Source organism: Lonchura striata, chromosome 5, assembly GCF_050655825.1.
Source record: "Lonchura striata isolate lonStrDom1 chromosome 5, ASM5065582v1, whole genome shotgun sequence".
Lineage (NCBI taxonomy): Eukaryota > Metazoa > Chordata > Aves > Passeriformes > Estrildidae > Lonchura > Lonchura striata.
This window is the reverse complement of record NC_140707.1, coordinates 48,971,586-48,987,867: the sequence shown is the minus strand read 5'-3', so window position 1 is coordinate 48,987,867 and position 16,282 is coordinate 48,971,586. Positions and strand designations below refer to the sequence as shown.

The window sequence follows — 16,282 nt, the reverse complement described above, 5'->3', positions numbered from 1 at the left end:
TCTTCTCCAAGAGCAGTGAGAGAAAAATTAGGCATAACTAACCTCCCACCCTTCGGTGTGCAAACTCCATCCCTTCTCTTCTTGCTGTCTCTGGCTTTGTAGTCACAAATGGACGCAGCACCACTTGGCATCCTTTCTCCATACCCATTACGATTTTCATCTTTTCTTTATAGATTCATAGAATGGTTTCAGATGGAAACAGCTTCTCTGGATAAGCCACTCCAGTTCCCCATCACCATCACAGTAAAGAATGTCTTCCTAACATCTAATACAAACCTACGACTTGTAAAATAACTGTAGCCCGCGTGGGAATCCTGAGTGCTTTCCTAGATCCGCCGCCATCCCTTCCTCCCGCCTGCCAGCCTCGCTGCGCTCCCGGCTCCCGGCACCGCCGGCCGTGCGGGGCGGGGCGAGCTCCGGCCGGCCGGACCTCGGCATAAGGGGCCGGGCTGGCCTGGCCCAGCGTTTTTAAACGTGGCTCTGGCTGTTTAACGGAGCAACAGCAGCTGAACTTTTGTCCCCAGGTTTTTGCCAGGAAACTTGTGAGTCCCCGAAGCCTGGCCAAGTGCAGGTTCACATAGCTTTAAAAACCGACCAAAGTAGTTACCAAGGTACTTTTTTTTTTTCTTCCCCAATCTGGTATTCTTTTGAGGGAGCCTGGTTAAAGTGTTAAACTGATAGTCAAATGGCTGAAAGGAGCTAGGAGATGGCCTGGAACAACATCAGGAGACATTCCAGAAGAAAACCTAGAAACTTCATCAGCTGGATCTGAATTTTCTTTCAAGATATCCATAGGGATTCAGAAAGGGAAAAAAAAAAAAAAAAACAAAATAAAAACACACACAAAAAACCCCACAAAACACAAAACCAGAAGTAAAAATGTCTAACAATCCCCAATTCAAGTGTTTCCTTTTGGATTAGGAAGATAAAAAGACTAGAAATCAAAGGTTCTGGACTAGGAAAAAAAAAAAAAAACCAAAAAACAAAAACAAAACCAAAACAAAACTACTGGAAATAGTTGCAGGGAAAGGAATGGCAGGAAAACAGGAAACCTTTGGCTTGATTGTTATTTCCTATTCAAACAGTTGGAACAAGGTCTAAAGGAGCTAAAAATAAACCCCAGAAGAAAATCAAAATTTTCATGCCCTGGTTGAAATAAGCAACCAAGATAAGGAGTTAGGACAGAAACTTTTTTTTAATAACACACAACTCCACATGGTTCTATTCTGTTTATAGCCAGGAGAGGGGGGGATTACCCAGCTAAAGCAATCTGTTGTGTGGAGAAAAAAAAAAGTACTGGTTGAAGTTAACTTGACTGTCCAAATGGAGTGCTAGAAAACATAAGAGCAAAGGGTACTTCTGGGCACTACATATGGGCACAAGGCTTATGACAGCGTACAGTTTATTTCCAGACTATAAAGCTAATTTATCGGATCACTTACAAGCCCTTAACATATAAAGTGACAGCACCTATCTTAATCAGATCTCTAGAGGCAAATGCTAGAAGAGGTGGGGAAAGATGAAATTCTATGTGGTCTGTTAGAGGACTTGCAAAGATTTTTGTTTAGTGTGTATAAATACATTTATGAATCCAGCCAACTACCAGAGCACCAGTCTCTGGAATGACCATTTCATCAATATAAGCAAATGCAAGTGTTATGTGTCTATAAAGGTGTGATTTTTTTTTTTTCTGGATCATGACTTATGCCCTTCATTAGAGTAAAATAACTATTAAGAAGGTGATTGTCATAATCCTCATCTGCTCAGATCTGCATTTAATGGAGAGGTGGGGATTAACAGCGTGGGGGTGGGGGGGCGCAGTTTGTGGTATTTTCCAGAAATCAGAAAGATACTTTTTTAACAGGGATAACTGGCAACCATATAAAAATTAAATCTGGAAAACTAGCATTGAAAAAAATTGGATGCAATAACAATTATTATAAATAAAATGTTGGCTAGTACAGATGTTGGTATCTCCTTTCCCAGTTTTAGACACCTTTAGAAAAAGCTAGGGAGGAAAGCTGTAATTTTACACCTAATTTATGGAATGGAGGCGGTGAGTATGTATCACTTTAGACTCTGAAATGCAGATCCTGACTTTCTGATTATAAACCTGATTGCCAGCTTTTGTTGTAGTGAGTAGTTGCATAGTAACTGAGTATTTCTGACGAGAAGGAGGTTGTAAAGGGAGAAACCAGAAATATATATATATAATGTGAGTCATTAGGATACTGGTATAGATGAAACCTTGAAGGAGAAGCAGGGATGAAAGAAATTTTACCATGTGTGCAGTATAGTGCACTATATCTTAATGAGTTGAAAATAACTTCTCATTTGGAGTCTCTCCCATCTCAAAGATGTAGCATCTTGGACTGGTAGTCTTGGTGGACTGGTCATCAATCAGTCTGGCTGTTGGGGTGAGGTCCTCCAAAGGTGCCAAAGAGCAACCTATTAGCCAAAAAGAAGTGGTTGCCCTGGGGTCTCTAGACTCTAGCAAACAAAATTATTTCACTTTCTATCAATAAAAAAATATACTCTGGATACTTTATTAAATCTAATTCTTCACCCTCAATTTGAAAGTGCAATATTAGGAGGTAGGTCACAAGAGCTCTGAAAAGACTATTTGCATGCAAGTCAAGATCAGCAGCAATTTAAAGCAGCAGTCATGGAGTACCAGTTATGAGCTGTGTTTGAAGGCTATTGGATGAAGTTCATTCCTCTGATAATGGGGTTTTTTTAGGCAAAATACTTTGATACATGCTGCAAAAGGTGTAAAGTTTTACCAATCAAAATAAACGCAAAGAGATATGACCTATTTCCAAAATATCCATTTTCCTCCTGTGGGTGACATAACAGGAGAGATTGGGGCAAAATGTTTCCTTTGATAGAAAGAACAGAATTCTGTACAAAATTCTCTCTCCTCTAGGGGCTGGCAGACATGCACAGGGTTTCTTTTGTGCATTTGTCAATATTGCAAAACTATTTCAGAAGTTGAGAAAGAAAAATAAAACATCTTGGTGGTTGCGTGTTACTTTTGGTTAAAAGAAAAGTTGTTGCAACTTCCACTGTATCAGAGTATTCACATTTCAAAAGCTCTTTCCTATCAGATATGGGTGCTAGTGCTTACATTAGAACTCAAACATTGTGAGTTGGAGGTGACTTTTAAATAACTTCCACGTGTATGAAAGTTTCTGGTTGTGACAGGCCCTTTACACCTTCTGTTCTTTGAACATGGCTGACACAATCCTAGCATGCTAAGGAAACAAAACTTAGGTAATGGTTGTCTGTTGGTTTTGGTGGTTTATTTGGTTGGTTTGAGGTTTGTTGATTTTTTTTTTTTCAATTGCACTCTCCCTGCTACTTTTGAAGCCATTGTCTGATTTTGATCTTATATTACATGAGAGCATGAGTATTAAAGATACCAAGTTTCTTCATGTCCTGCGAAACAGCATTTGGAACAAAACCTAGTAATGTCCCAGAGAGGGATATGTGTTCACTTAGCTTTTGTCCAAGGGACAGTGTCTTGTTTTGCAAAGACAGGTGTCTGCTAAGGAAGGCAGGAGCCTCTCTTGGAATGGAAAATGTAAACCCCCTCCCTCCAAATTAGAATTGTGAAGTTAAGGGACTCTCAGGCAAAGATATAGGAATAGGAATAACAGTTCTTTACTAGGAAAATTAAAATAACAATGCAGTAATGCAAAAAAAAAAAAAAAAAAAAAAAAAACACACCACTGACAGAGTCAGAATACAACCTGACACCTTATTGATCAGGGTGCTGGCAGCAGTCCCATTAAATGGTGGCTGCAGTCCTCCTGGAGTGACAGACGTGGTTCTGTTGAAGCAGTGGTCCTGTAGAAGGCATAGTTTACCTCTGAAGGTCCAGTGCTGGTGTAGATGGGCCTGGTCTTCCTCTGGGAATCTGATGGAAAAAAGTCCTCCTGGTGTTCCAAATCTCAGATTTTTATCTAGGTAGGAATGTTTGGCTTCTCCCCCTGGGCAGAGCTTCTCACAATGGGATGATGTAATTTCATCAGTCATGCCTGAGACTCAATGGCCCTTTGACAGAAGGTCTCTCCCTGGACTGAGGATGGGATAAACTACACATATAGTTTAAGACTTAACTGAAGTCCAGCCTCTTGCTCATCCTGAACAGGTAGGGGAGGACTAAACAAAGAAAGGGTTATGGTTGTGAAGGGAGGTAAGTAATGGCTTTCAGTGGCTAGAATACAAATTTGGAGGAAATCTGGCTTCATGAGTTCTGTAGTTCTTGGAAAAATTTATTCAAACTTGTGATCTTCAGTGCTTGGAAATACTGCAGTGTTCTGTCTTTGTATAACACAGAGATATTAATGCTGATACACTGCTAACGACATAAAAGCAGAGTATAAACTCTGAAAAGCTCCTTCCCTTAAACACAGAAGTACATAAATTCCAGATTTTATCTGTGAGATACAGAGTTCTGCAAATGCAGTGGGAAATCATGGGAACCATCATCTTATTAGGAAGAGGATTTTGTTGAAGGGATAGCTAGCTGTTCCATTATTATTACACTAGAAAAATATTAGAGGATCCTGATATTTGACTGCTTAGGTGAAAGTAGCAAAATCTCTAATATCAATATGTTACACTAGTATTAAATTGTACAGAACTGTGGTTTTGACTACTCAAACTTAAATATCTAGTTTTGGGGGCCTTTTTCATAAAGTAAATTAAATAAAAATTTATTATGTACAATGAACAGGAATACTGCTGCACGGACAAAGCCACATACTCATAGGTCCACAGCACAATTTAAAGAGCCTTCTTTCTCAAAAGCAAGACAACCCTCATAGGAAGGACACTGTGAATCTAAATATGAAAAGATCAGAAGCAGTGACACCTTTAAAAAAATCTTTTAAATTTATTCTTCTCTTGAAGGACCATGTGGGCAAATAGCTCTTCAGTGCATACACCTCAAAGGTTTAAGATCTATACTAGTAACCCAAAAGATGGGAAATACTAACAATCTGAGTAATTTTAACTCACTTTTAATCACATACCCTTAACATAAATATTAGTAAGGCAAGAATTCCAGAAACTTAGATATCTGTAGGTGTATCCAAGAATTCAAAACATAATATATCCATTTGTCATGTTGAACTGTTGAATTAGGCCACACCTGAAGGGTGTTTGCTCTCTAGGATACATTAAAAAATACCTGTGTGTTTTCTGAAGTATTTGGCAACAGCTGAAATCTTAGGAAATCATAAATCCTAGATAGACTGGGAGAAGTTTTTTGATGGTATGAATGTGATCCAATTGCCCCCTACAACTTTAAGTGTCCTATGGGGCCCTGTAGAGATCATAGAATCTGCTGAGTTGGAAGGGACCCACCAGGATCATCAAGTCCAACTCCTGGCCCTGCCCAGGACCATCCCCAAGAGGGACACCATGTGCCTTAGAGTATTATCTAAATGCTTTCTGAACTCTCTCAGGCTTGATGACAGCTGTCATCTCTCAGGCTTGATGACAGCTCACAGAAGGAGGGAATTAAGTTCTGCAGCATTTGTCTACAGTACTCCTCTAAAAGTTCAGTTACACTTAGTTATGACAGTACCCTTGCATCTGGACAGAAATATTTTAAAAGTTCTTTCTTCAGAGTGGAAATGCGAAGAATTGGGCACAGTAGTAGCAGCCTGCAATGCAGCAGAACCTAACCTCTGCCTAACTAATCCTGCTCTTTTCTAAACTTGTCCTTCATGCATATTCAAAGAACCAAAGTCACATGCTTCAAAGTCAAGCCTTTGCAAGATCAAGGCTTTTCCAGTGCACAGAACATGCCCTTCCTGCCCGGTGTGCCTGCACAAGGAGGTTTTCTATAGGAGCCATTATTATCTTGGTTAACACCACTCCCTCCTACCATTTAATATTTTAGTGATGTCTTTATTATTTTTAATCTTCTCTTGAGTTAAAGATCTAAAAATTAATGGAAAAACAAGCAAATTATCCAACAAAAAGATATCTCAAAGATTTTCAATGTGCAGAATTGTGTTTAGAATTAATGAAATTTAGAAAACAAAGCACATAAATCAATGTATCATTGTCAGATCTTAGAGAGCTAATATGTACTTATTGTGTTATAGTAAACTAAATAATTGTAATACTAACTGTTACCTAACATTGCTAATCTTCAGATCTCATTTACAGAGATGGTAGAATATTTGAAATGCTCTGAGGCAGACCACATAAGCAGGCAGACAACACTGAGTAACACTGAGTCCCTCACTGATGCCCTGCTGACGTTCCCACTGCCCTTGTGCTTCTAACATTTACTGTTCATCATTATTTTAAACACTTGGGTTATGTTATTTATGTGACAGGTCTGTAAATGTTGAGAATTCTTTGAATTTTAAAACAAGCCTCAAATAACGAAATAGATCCAATATTAAAAACTCCAGCTGTTCCAATCAGACTCTTAGCTCACAGAAGTGATCCTCAATCCAAAACAGAGAACCAGTGACTGCTTAAAAATGTCCAAGCAAAGAGATAGTGGAAAGAATCCTAAATGATACTACAGCAGATGTCTTTTGGAAAGTCCATGAATTCTCTATCTCATGAATGCAAACAAACTCTTAGGAGAAACTTGGGACTTTTTTAATGCTAGTAACTCAATCCTCAGCAAGAGTTGATACGGCACCTCATCCATTTTCCTGGCTATTGCTGGCCTTGCTGTGAGGTTGTGCATGGTGGGACCGAGCCAAACGTGTTCTCTTGAGCTCATTTGGCTTTGATGTAGGAGCAGAAGGGGCATGACCATCCTTAGAGAGCACAGAAGAAATGAGGATGCCTCAACCCTTCGTGCAGGACCCAGATGTGCCTGATGGTTCGGTCTCGATGCCAGCAGTGCAGCTGAAGGCGCAGGCAGTGCAATCGGGGAGAAGCAACTTTGGGCAGGAGCTCGGCATGAGGAGTTGCAGCACTTTGAGGATCGGTGTGGAAAGAGGAACTATGAGACACATCATTGCTGGTTGCACAACTGAGGCTTGAGTAGAAGGTTTGGAGTCGCTGCCGTGGTGAATACGGTCCTCACCTGGATTTTAATTCCTTACTGCCACCTTACACTGCAGTGTCTCTGTACAGCCAGAGTAGCTGTGTAATGGGATAACTTAACACTTCGCTTACAAACAGCAGAAGCACAGTTCCCTACCCCAGTTACTGTTGCCGAGCTGCGCAGAGGATCCTGCAGCGGGTCCCCAGATGCCCTGCTCCGCCGCCGGCTCTCCGCGCCCGGCCGGGGCTGCGGGGGAGCGCGGGCGGCGCGGCCGCGCCCGGCGCGCCCCGGAGGTGCGCGGGGCAGCGCCGCCGTGACGTCGCGACGCGGTTGCCATGGGGACGCCTGGGGTCGTACCTGACGGCTGTCGTGAAGCAGCGGGAGGAAAGCGAGGGAGGAAGGAGGGGGAGTCCAGGCCCGGCCCGGCCCGGCCCCCGGCCCGCGGGGAGTTGGCTCCGCGCCGCGCCCCGCCGCCCTCGCCGCATCGCAGTCCGAGTCGGGAGGAGGAGGCGGAGGCGGCGCTGCCGCCCCTGGCTATGTAGGGGCCCCAGAGCGGGCAGATCCGGAGGCCGCTGTCCGCCTCTGGAGCTCGGCGCCGGGGCCGGGCCCGAGGCCGGGCCCGGCGGGATGTTTTCCAAGAAGCCGCACGGGGACGTGCGGAAATCCACGCAGAAGGTGCTGGACACCCGCAAGGACCCACTCACCCGACTCAAGCACCTCCGCGTCCTTATCGGTGAGGCGGCCGGGAGGGGGGAAGGGAGCGGGTCGGCCGGGCCGCGAGTCCCGGCGTGGGAAAGACCGGGAATTCGGAATTATCATCTGGGCGCTGGGGCAGGAGGCGGACTCGGGGCTCGGCCCGGGCGAGAAAACCCACCGGGCGAGCGGGGGAAGACCCCTGCCCGGCATGGCGGGGCGAGACTGCAGCAGCAGTGTGCCGGGGGCTGCAGGACCCCGCGGGATGCTTCGCTCGGCGCTTTTGTACTGAGACGCGGACCTTTCCATCGGAAGGTGGAATAGCTTTGGGAACTGTGCAGGGAGGCGAAAAAGTGGTGTTCTTCCCATGTGAATTATGCTGTAGAATACACAAAGTGCTAAGTTGCTGCGCATGAATAAAAGTGTCTGGCGAACGCAAATAGTGCCTGTAACTCCTGTCTTACAGTAACAATTTATATTTGTGTACATTTTCAAGGTAAGAGCTACAGTAGTAAGTGCTCACTAGCGTAGATGTGAATGAGCTTCTATACAGTCAGATTTAAAACACTTTTGGTTTGCTAGTTGGTAAAGGAGGACACACAAGCCCTGAAGGGCGGCCGCAGTTGCATGTGAACTGCCATTTAACCTGACCAGTGAATTAGAAATTGTGATTACACGGCATAATTGCCTAATGAAAAAAAAAAAAACAACAAAACCAGGGGGAAACAAAAACAAACCTAGTTAACCATTCCAAGATATCTGTTAGTTGCATGTGTTTGTAAAAATCTAAGTCATTGTCATGGAGCTGTCCTTGAAAAAAGAAGCTTTCTCTGGAGTATCTTTTGGGCGCTTCAGTCCTGCAAATGCGTGTGTTGCTTCTGACAGTTTATCAACACGTGAACAGGGCTGGGTCAAGGGCAATTGCATTCCGTGTTTAGCACAGAATGCTGAATGGATTATTTTGGCTTCTGCCCACAGTCTGGTGGTATTTATGTATCTTGTCCTCCAAAGCTAGATTTTTTCCTTTCAAAGGAAAACGGCTATTGCTCTCTTGTTTTGTATTGGTGTTTAAAGGAACAGGTGTTCCCATGTTGCACCATCTGCTGCTTCATGAGTTATTTTATGCAACATAGTAATTATCTAGACTTGAAATGGAGAATAGTTGTGCAGCTATCTAAGTGACTTCAGAAGTCAGATGCATCCCCTTGCATCACGCAGAATGTACCGCTCTTCCTAACTAGCTGTATTGGGCCAGCTGTGGCTTGCTCTCTGTTGGTTTTTAGCTACTTCCTCAGTTGAAACATAAGAGGAAAAAACATTCTAAAGAAACTAAGTACCTCTGAATTCAGATTTCCTGGCTAAAGTATATTGAATATTTCTAGTTTTGCTTTAATCTGCAAAACATTCTTAAATGTTTTTGATATGATCTGTTCTAAATTTTGCATTTATGTTGCTTGCAATTTATTTACAATATTTTTTTTTCTTCAGTTTCTTAATAATTGGATGACTTCTGTAAGTTGCAAGCCATAAGCTATGTCAAGCAGACATTCTTATCTAATCTAAGGTTTCTGTTTACTGGCTGTAGGACAGACTAAATTTGCTGGGGATGTTTTCATGTCCTCGTCCCCTCCCATTGTGTGTATCTCAGCTGTTGAATTACAGCTCCCATCATCCATTTTCCAAGTTTGTGAGAACACAGGGTGTGAGTCACTGTGTAATTAGGGAAAGGTGGAACAGTACTCTTCAGCTTTTCTGTTTTGGATACATCTGCAAGTTTTTGTCATTATTTTGTCAGATATTCTTAGGTGCATGAGATACAAAAACAAAGCCTCTTTTTAGGGCAGAAGAGTAAGGTATTTCCATACATATTCCCACTGTAGGGCACGAGAAGTATACAGCAGATTATTTGAAGTCTGTCTTCTGGTGTGGTCACCTCCTTGCCTTAATCCTTTCTCTGCTGCCTCAAGTGGCTTCCAAAACATAAGTTCTGTGCCCTTTCTTCTGCAGTTCTTTCTTTGACTAATCTTCAGAACCAGATTAAAAATAATTAAGGTGACACGTAAGACAGACTGGTTCCTGAGGTGGCTTCTGATGTAGGCACCATCCCACAGCTTGAGCAGTGAAGTACTGCACATTTTGTCCTCAGTGACCATATTCTCCCAGAATAATAACTGCCATATTTCCCATGTGTTCAGGGGAGCTATGTTAGCTATTGCCAACAAACTGTCTGAGGGGATAGGGCAAGAAATCTCAGGTCAGTTATGTTCAGCATCTTCCTGAAGGAAAAATTATTTATTTTGTTTATTGCTCTTAGCCTCTGCACGCTGGTGACTGAAAGACTATCTGGAAGAGAATTTTCTGCAGTTTCACATCCAGGAGAAGGAGAAAATCTTCTATTGTTCTTTAATTTGAAATACTTTCAGTAGACCTTCCAGGTGTATTGGACCAGATTTTTTTTTTTTTTTTTTAGCTGTACATTTTAGTCTTTGCTCAACAACAATAAACAGGTATGGCCTTGGTTTCATGGTTACGACTTGAGGCAAGGAAAGGGAGTATTAGTTCATTTTCCTGCTATTTTACCAAGGCACCCAAAGCAGCAGTTCTCCAGTAAGCCAAAATAATATAATAGTCATGAATAGAGGTGCCTGCTTGTGAAGTATAGACTGCTGGCTGTCTACTAGCCAAAGAAAAATCTCAAAAAATTAATTATGGTACAACACTGAGAGTTGCATCCTCCAAGGCAATAGTGTAAGTCATGCACCATATAGTCTAAAAATATTTAAATTAGTATAATGCCACTTTTAGTAAGGATCAGAAGATACTGAACAATATAAAGCACCTAATATGAAGCTAAATGGATTGATAGCACAAAGGCCTGTGACTTTTATTTTGAACAAATTAAGAGTAGTGTACATTAGATGGAATCTTTTAAATGTCTTTTACAAAATAGCTTAGAGTGCAGTGATTTGTATTCTTTTAGGAAAGTATCCTGCCATGGGTGGCAGCTCAGGTTAAATTTAGTAAAAAATGCAAATCAGTCTGCAAAAGAATATATGGATAATACTGTGTCTTTTGTGAAGCAGTGACATACCATTTTATCAAATATCATTGCAGCTTTAGGAGTCTCATTGCTATAGTTAATGTATAGAAGATTTAGATAGGGGAATGACTCAGATGAGGGTAAAACTTTAATGTGGAAAGACACTAAAAGCTTTAAAATTCCTTTGTATAGGGAGAGGGGATGAAAAATACTTAAACATATATGAAAAAGTATAGGAAATAACATTTATTAACATCTAATAACATCTAAGGCCTACCAAATTTGAAGTTACAAGAAATTATTTTTGTCTTGGAAAGCACTTGAATGCTAGGCTAGTGATCAGTTATAGGAATGCTGGGGGGAAATGCATTTCTTGTCGTTTGGGTTTGGTTTTTGTTTTTTCTGTTTTATTTTTTTTTCTGAAACTCTTTAGTAGATAACTGCTCTATGCCACTTCAGTCCAGTGTTCTGTCTCTGGTTCTCTGATCTGCTTCAGTTGGCTCCATTCAGCCTTTTTTTGTAAGTCAAGAACCAGAGAAAATTCTGTGAAATTCAAGTGACTAAATCAGAATTTATTAGATTATTTGTTAAAGTAAATATAATATATGACACATTTATGCATGTCACAAGTATAAGGTTTTTTTAGTAGAGGTTAAAGCCTTTAGGAGACTCTAAGTAGTAAGAAATATTATTCTTGCTTAGAAATGCTAAGAAGAATTGTAAAGATTGAAGTCTCATATCTTGAGACTTAGCAGTGTGTGAGCAAAGGTAATCTGCTTTTCATCATTATGTTGCTGCAGTATCTATCTTGAAGCAAATGTAACTATCTGGTTTCATAAAGTTTATTCTTTTGAGATGTATTTATTTCTTCCCGTAGGGAAGTGTTTGCCCTACCCCACTCCATTTGTTTTTTTCTTCTCAGTTCTGGGGAGTGCCTGAGAGTCTTGTACAGTTCCCTGATGCTGATTTGGTCAGTGTCTGAGTTTTTAGCAAACTGCTCTGCTGCCTTGTTTTCCTGTATGCTGGAAACGCTGTGACAGTTGTGTTTAGTGTGTGTGTCTGTGGTAGCTGGAGCATCCCAACCTGGAGCGGCAGTGTCAACCAGAATTCCCTTGGGGTCTGCATGGCAGCGGCGGGGCCTTCCTGGAAGGAAGGCTGCAGTGGTGCAGGTGTGATCACTGAGGCTTCTCTAGCTGATGGAAGGGAGGCACACTGTGTACCTTACAGAGTCAGGTATTGCCTGTACAATGATTTTCCAGAAAAAAATATCTCTACATATATATATATATTAGCAATCTCCAGTCAATTACCAGCTAATTGCAATTTTTAGGGTCATTAAAGTGGAAATAATATTTCATTATTCTTATCTATATGTGCACTGTTTGATCAGACTTCAACATCAAACTAAAATTCTATGATTTTTAAATGGTAATTTATAAAAGTTTGTGCTAGTAATCTTTCAAACATCAGATCTTGGATTTTATGTCCTTTTGCTAAAACAGTGCTTGGAGCATTCTATAAATAATTAAGACAGCTAGGTATGTTACCCTTCATAATGGCCTACTTAAACAATATTGACTTTTCATTTTGACATTAAATATGTTGGTGTTTGACTAAGCCTGTTGAATTTGAAGGTTCAGTCTGAATTTTTAAATGTATATATTTTTTAAAAGCTGAAATCTCTAAATATTTAATGATTTCTGTAACATCCTACAGTATGCAAGCAAATCAAGTGAATCTATGGGTTCAAAATTTTCTTGTTAAGGCTGAATTCTTAAGACGCTTTCTTGTTGGGTTGGGGGTTTTTTCCCCTCTCCTTTTTCGTTTTTTTGTAGAGTAGAAGTTACAGGTTTGTAATCTGTTAATCCAGAGTAAAGAAAAAAGGAATACATTGTTTCTCATGAATTATTTTATTTGCATCTAATATCTAAAACTACTCTTATCTCTGGAACCATGGAGAAAATACTTGCAAAATGCAAGAAAACAGTGTATCTAAAGTTTGGGGTGTTTGTATTATTGTTTTGTTTTGTTATTCTTGGTGATTGGTTAGCTCTGGACATCTCATGTAAATAGTCTTTGAAAGGGAAAAGTCAAATTACATAGGACAGAATGAAGTGGACTGCACTGGACATCCATTCTGATATATTGTTTAATATTAAACAATTCACTTAAACAGAGATTGCATTCGTTTAAAGGGATTTTAATTTTAGAAATCTATTTCACTGGCAGTTAGCCCTAATGCTTCAGCTGGATGGCATTCATTGGTATTTCACATCATCAACTTCAGTCATAAATGAAAAATGTTTTATCATTGTTAAAGTGACAGCAAATGAGGAGCTACAACAAAAGTAGCTGCCTGGAGTTTTGGCAGATGTGAAAAGATTTTTTTTTTTTTTTTGCAAGAGTTGTAGATTTTTTTTTTCTTTGCCGGTTAGTCTAACCGCAGAGAACATGTCACTGCTCATGTAACTCAGGGATCTGGATGTGGATTGAATGCAGTGTAAAGACTCCATGTTCTGTCAGTCTTGACTTAACCCTGAACAAGTTATGTTTTGGTCAGGAGCAGAGGGGGAAGATTTACTCTGCTTTACTATTTTGACTAGTACTACACTCGACTTGCAGCGTTCAGCAGTGGCCAGGGCGGCTGAATTGCAAGGCTGAGGGCTGGAGCCAGATCAAAGCCCCAGGGCAGACAAAAGGGAGGCTCTGACCACTTGGTTGCAAAGGAATGGTCTGTGTGGGTTTGGCTTTGACAGTTTGGAATTAAAATATGTGTATTGCTATGGAAGTGTTTGAAGTTGCTTAAATAAAAGCTTAAGTTCTGGAACACGTGTGAATTATTGTGGAAGTATTTCTTAAGAGTTTACGAGTGAAACTCTGAGTCTGCAAGCACCCATAGAGAATTCGCTTGGAAAGCTGTCAGCTGCTTCTGCTCATTCCTGTAGGGCACTGGTGTTCTACCAGTCTGTATGCAGACGATTGGTACTTATTAATTTGTGATTTTTTTAAAAAATTTGTATCTAAAATATTGTGATCAGGAGTTCAGACTTGTCTGATGCAAAATAGAAGTCCATTATAAGATTTCTTTAAGTTACATTCCTTTTTCAATACCAAAACCTTCAAGAATATTTTCTTTGACAAAATTACCTTTTTTAAAAAAAATGGTTTTGCTAAATAGCTGTTGATTAGCTCTGAAACAGTAAGGGCTATTTTGAAGCCTTTGTGTAATAGACTTGCATTTGTGGTCTGTTATCAGGGCTCTTTCACTTTGACAGTGTTAACTATGCCAGAGCCATCAGTTAGTTGCCGAGGTTTTCCACTTAACCTTTCTCAGTGACATGCTTTTCTATTCGTGACAGTCCCTATGTAACCAAATCTCTCTACTGTTTCGCTGTAAAGAAACCCTTAAATTTTTCAGCATGGAGAATTAAGAATTAATAAGTTTGATTATCCATTGAGGACATGGAAATCTTTGCTTTCTAGTGGCACCAGTTTGTTACAGGGGTTGATACTTACCGTGTCGGGCCATTGCAGGCCTCTGCTTTACAGAAATAGATCCCGAATTCTGGCCATCGTCCAGGTCATTGTTTGCTGCAGTTGTCAGATCGGGTTTTGGTAAGGGTGAGGGAAAGTGACTCAAGAGCCAGTAAGTCTTGCAATAAGACAGGATAATGTTTTCATTATACTAAGTGCTCTGACAGTTTTACATATACACATAGTATTCCATTCTGAAACTCTTAAAATAGAACATAAAATTAGCCATAGCTTAATCTGTAATAATGCAGACTATTTTCTTAAATTTCAGCAGTGCAGTGTGAACTGATGAAAGTTCTTTTCAGAAAAGTTAAAATATATGTCTAAAATCTGTTTTGGCAGGGTTTGTTTTGTTTTAAGGAGAAAATGACATGTAAGCACAAAGAGACAAAATACTGTGTGAAATTAAAATATTGTAAAGCAAGTAAGCTAGAGCTTTTCCGCAAGGACAGAACTTTAAAGGTAAACAATTAAAATATCAAACTTAAAACAAACCCCGCCAAAACAAAACAAAATTTTAAAAAGCACCGTTGAACAGAGTTAGTATGGAGATCAAATTTGTACCAGTTCTTAAATTACAGAAAATTATTAAGGAAAAAATAGCAAAGATCCATGTTTCTTGCTGTTGTAAAGTGTGAAGAAAACTCCATTTTCTTGACAAATAGCTTTCATGAAGTGCTGAAAATCAGGATTTTAGTTTACTGGAACTATGCTTTGTATAGTAGAAACTTCAGTTTTTACCTCCCTTTGGAATACAGTAGTATCCCGTTTTTCCCTTTCACATTCTGAGGAACTTTTCCAACTACTTTATATGGTGCCAGATGTATTTCTGAGTCCTTCCCTCCTCCCAGTTTGGACATAGAAACAAGAACACAAGGAGTACATTAGTTTGTGTTAGTTACATGATCTGTGGTAGAAGAATATACAGTTCTTTTGTTTAAAATTTAAAAATAGGAATGTATTGGAAGTTGTAGAGGAAAGTCCATTTCTGTTTAATCCCACTTCACATTAAAAAAAAAAAAAGATACGTGTTTCTTCTTAAAAAGACAAAATATTTAAGTAGCTGAAGCAGAGGAACAACTTCCTGCAATTCCCAGTTCAGGGCTGTCTGAAAAGGATATGCTGCTTGTAGAGAAAATTACTTTTACCTCTATGCAACATGAATGATACTTTGAGAGAGCATAGAGAAGAGACAGTGAGATGGTGTTGGAGAAAATGGTTATGGCATGAAAATTGAAGAGCAGTTTGTTTAGCTGATGACAAGGATAGAGGTAAACTGAATATTTTAGAGACATTAGGAAAAAAAATCCAAATCCTTAATTAAGGAAGAAAGCTATAACAGCAGTATGTAACTGGAAGTTTTAATGGTACAGTAATTAAGGAGAGCAGTATTATTTCCATGTATTACTCGTGTGTATTGTGTTCAGCATAGAGGTAGCTGTGAAAGGGAATGATGTGTTCAGGTGGCCAGATCACGCCCTCTTAAGGTGTACATAATTATCTCCATGCTGTATCTGATATTTTTTGCCCTTCTTCTTGCCATAATTCATGTCAGGGTATTCCTAATGAATTTCAAACTTCTCAACAAATGCAAGGTTCCATATTTTTGCACCAGCAGCTTTCTGAATCACTATAGGTGTCCTTTGATCATGAGCAGATGTTCCCTTTTGCTGTAGGTGGCAAACCTGTCAGATGAACAACTGTTTTCCCTCCCTTAGGAGGAAAGCTAGTTTTCAGCATTAACAAAAGGAGTTAGTGGGCTTTTAAAAAAGTATTATTTTCAGATAATAAAAGAATAAAATTATCAATAAATAAAATGTTATATTTTCTTCTATCTTAAGCAATAGTATTTATTACAGAATACAGTTGTTGTTAACTGGTTTCAATTTTTAAAACTTGCTTTTGATTTTGCTATCAAGTGTAGTAATCTTGGAAAGGAATCAGAGTGAACTGCATTTGCTATAGAAATTGCAAAGTCAAGGAAT

At 39.9% G+C, this 16,282-nt stretch overlaps 1 protein-coding gene across 12 annotated transcripts in view; it reads left to right on the top strand.

Moving 5' to 3' along the window:
• The first annotated feature begins 7,386 nt into the window (after positions 1-7,386).
• The window catches only part of RALGAPA1 (Ral GTPase activating protein catalytic subunit alpha 1), a 130,973-nt gene continuing 122,077 nt past the window's right edge, over positions 7,387-16,282 (top strand). For 7 of the 12 annotated variants that reach the window (XM_085580495.1, XM_021542698.4, XM_021542696.4 and 4 more), the window contains exon 1: positions 7,388-7,763. In XM_085580495.1, coding sequence (XP_085436621.1) covers positions 7,658-7,763 — 106 coding nt within the window. In that variant the 5' untranslated portion in view covers positions 7,388-7,657. Of the gene's footprint in view, positions 7,764-16,282 lie in introns of all 12 variants that reach the window. The other 5 variants (XM_021542708.4, XM_021542706.4, XM_021542705.4 and 2 more) reach the window with 2 other exon arrangements.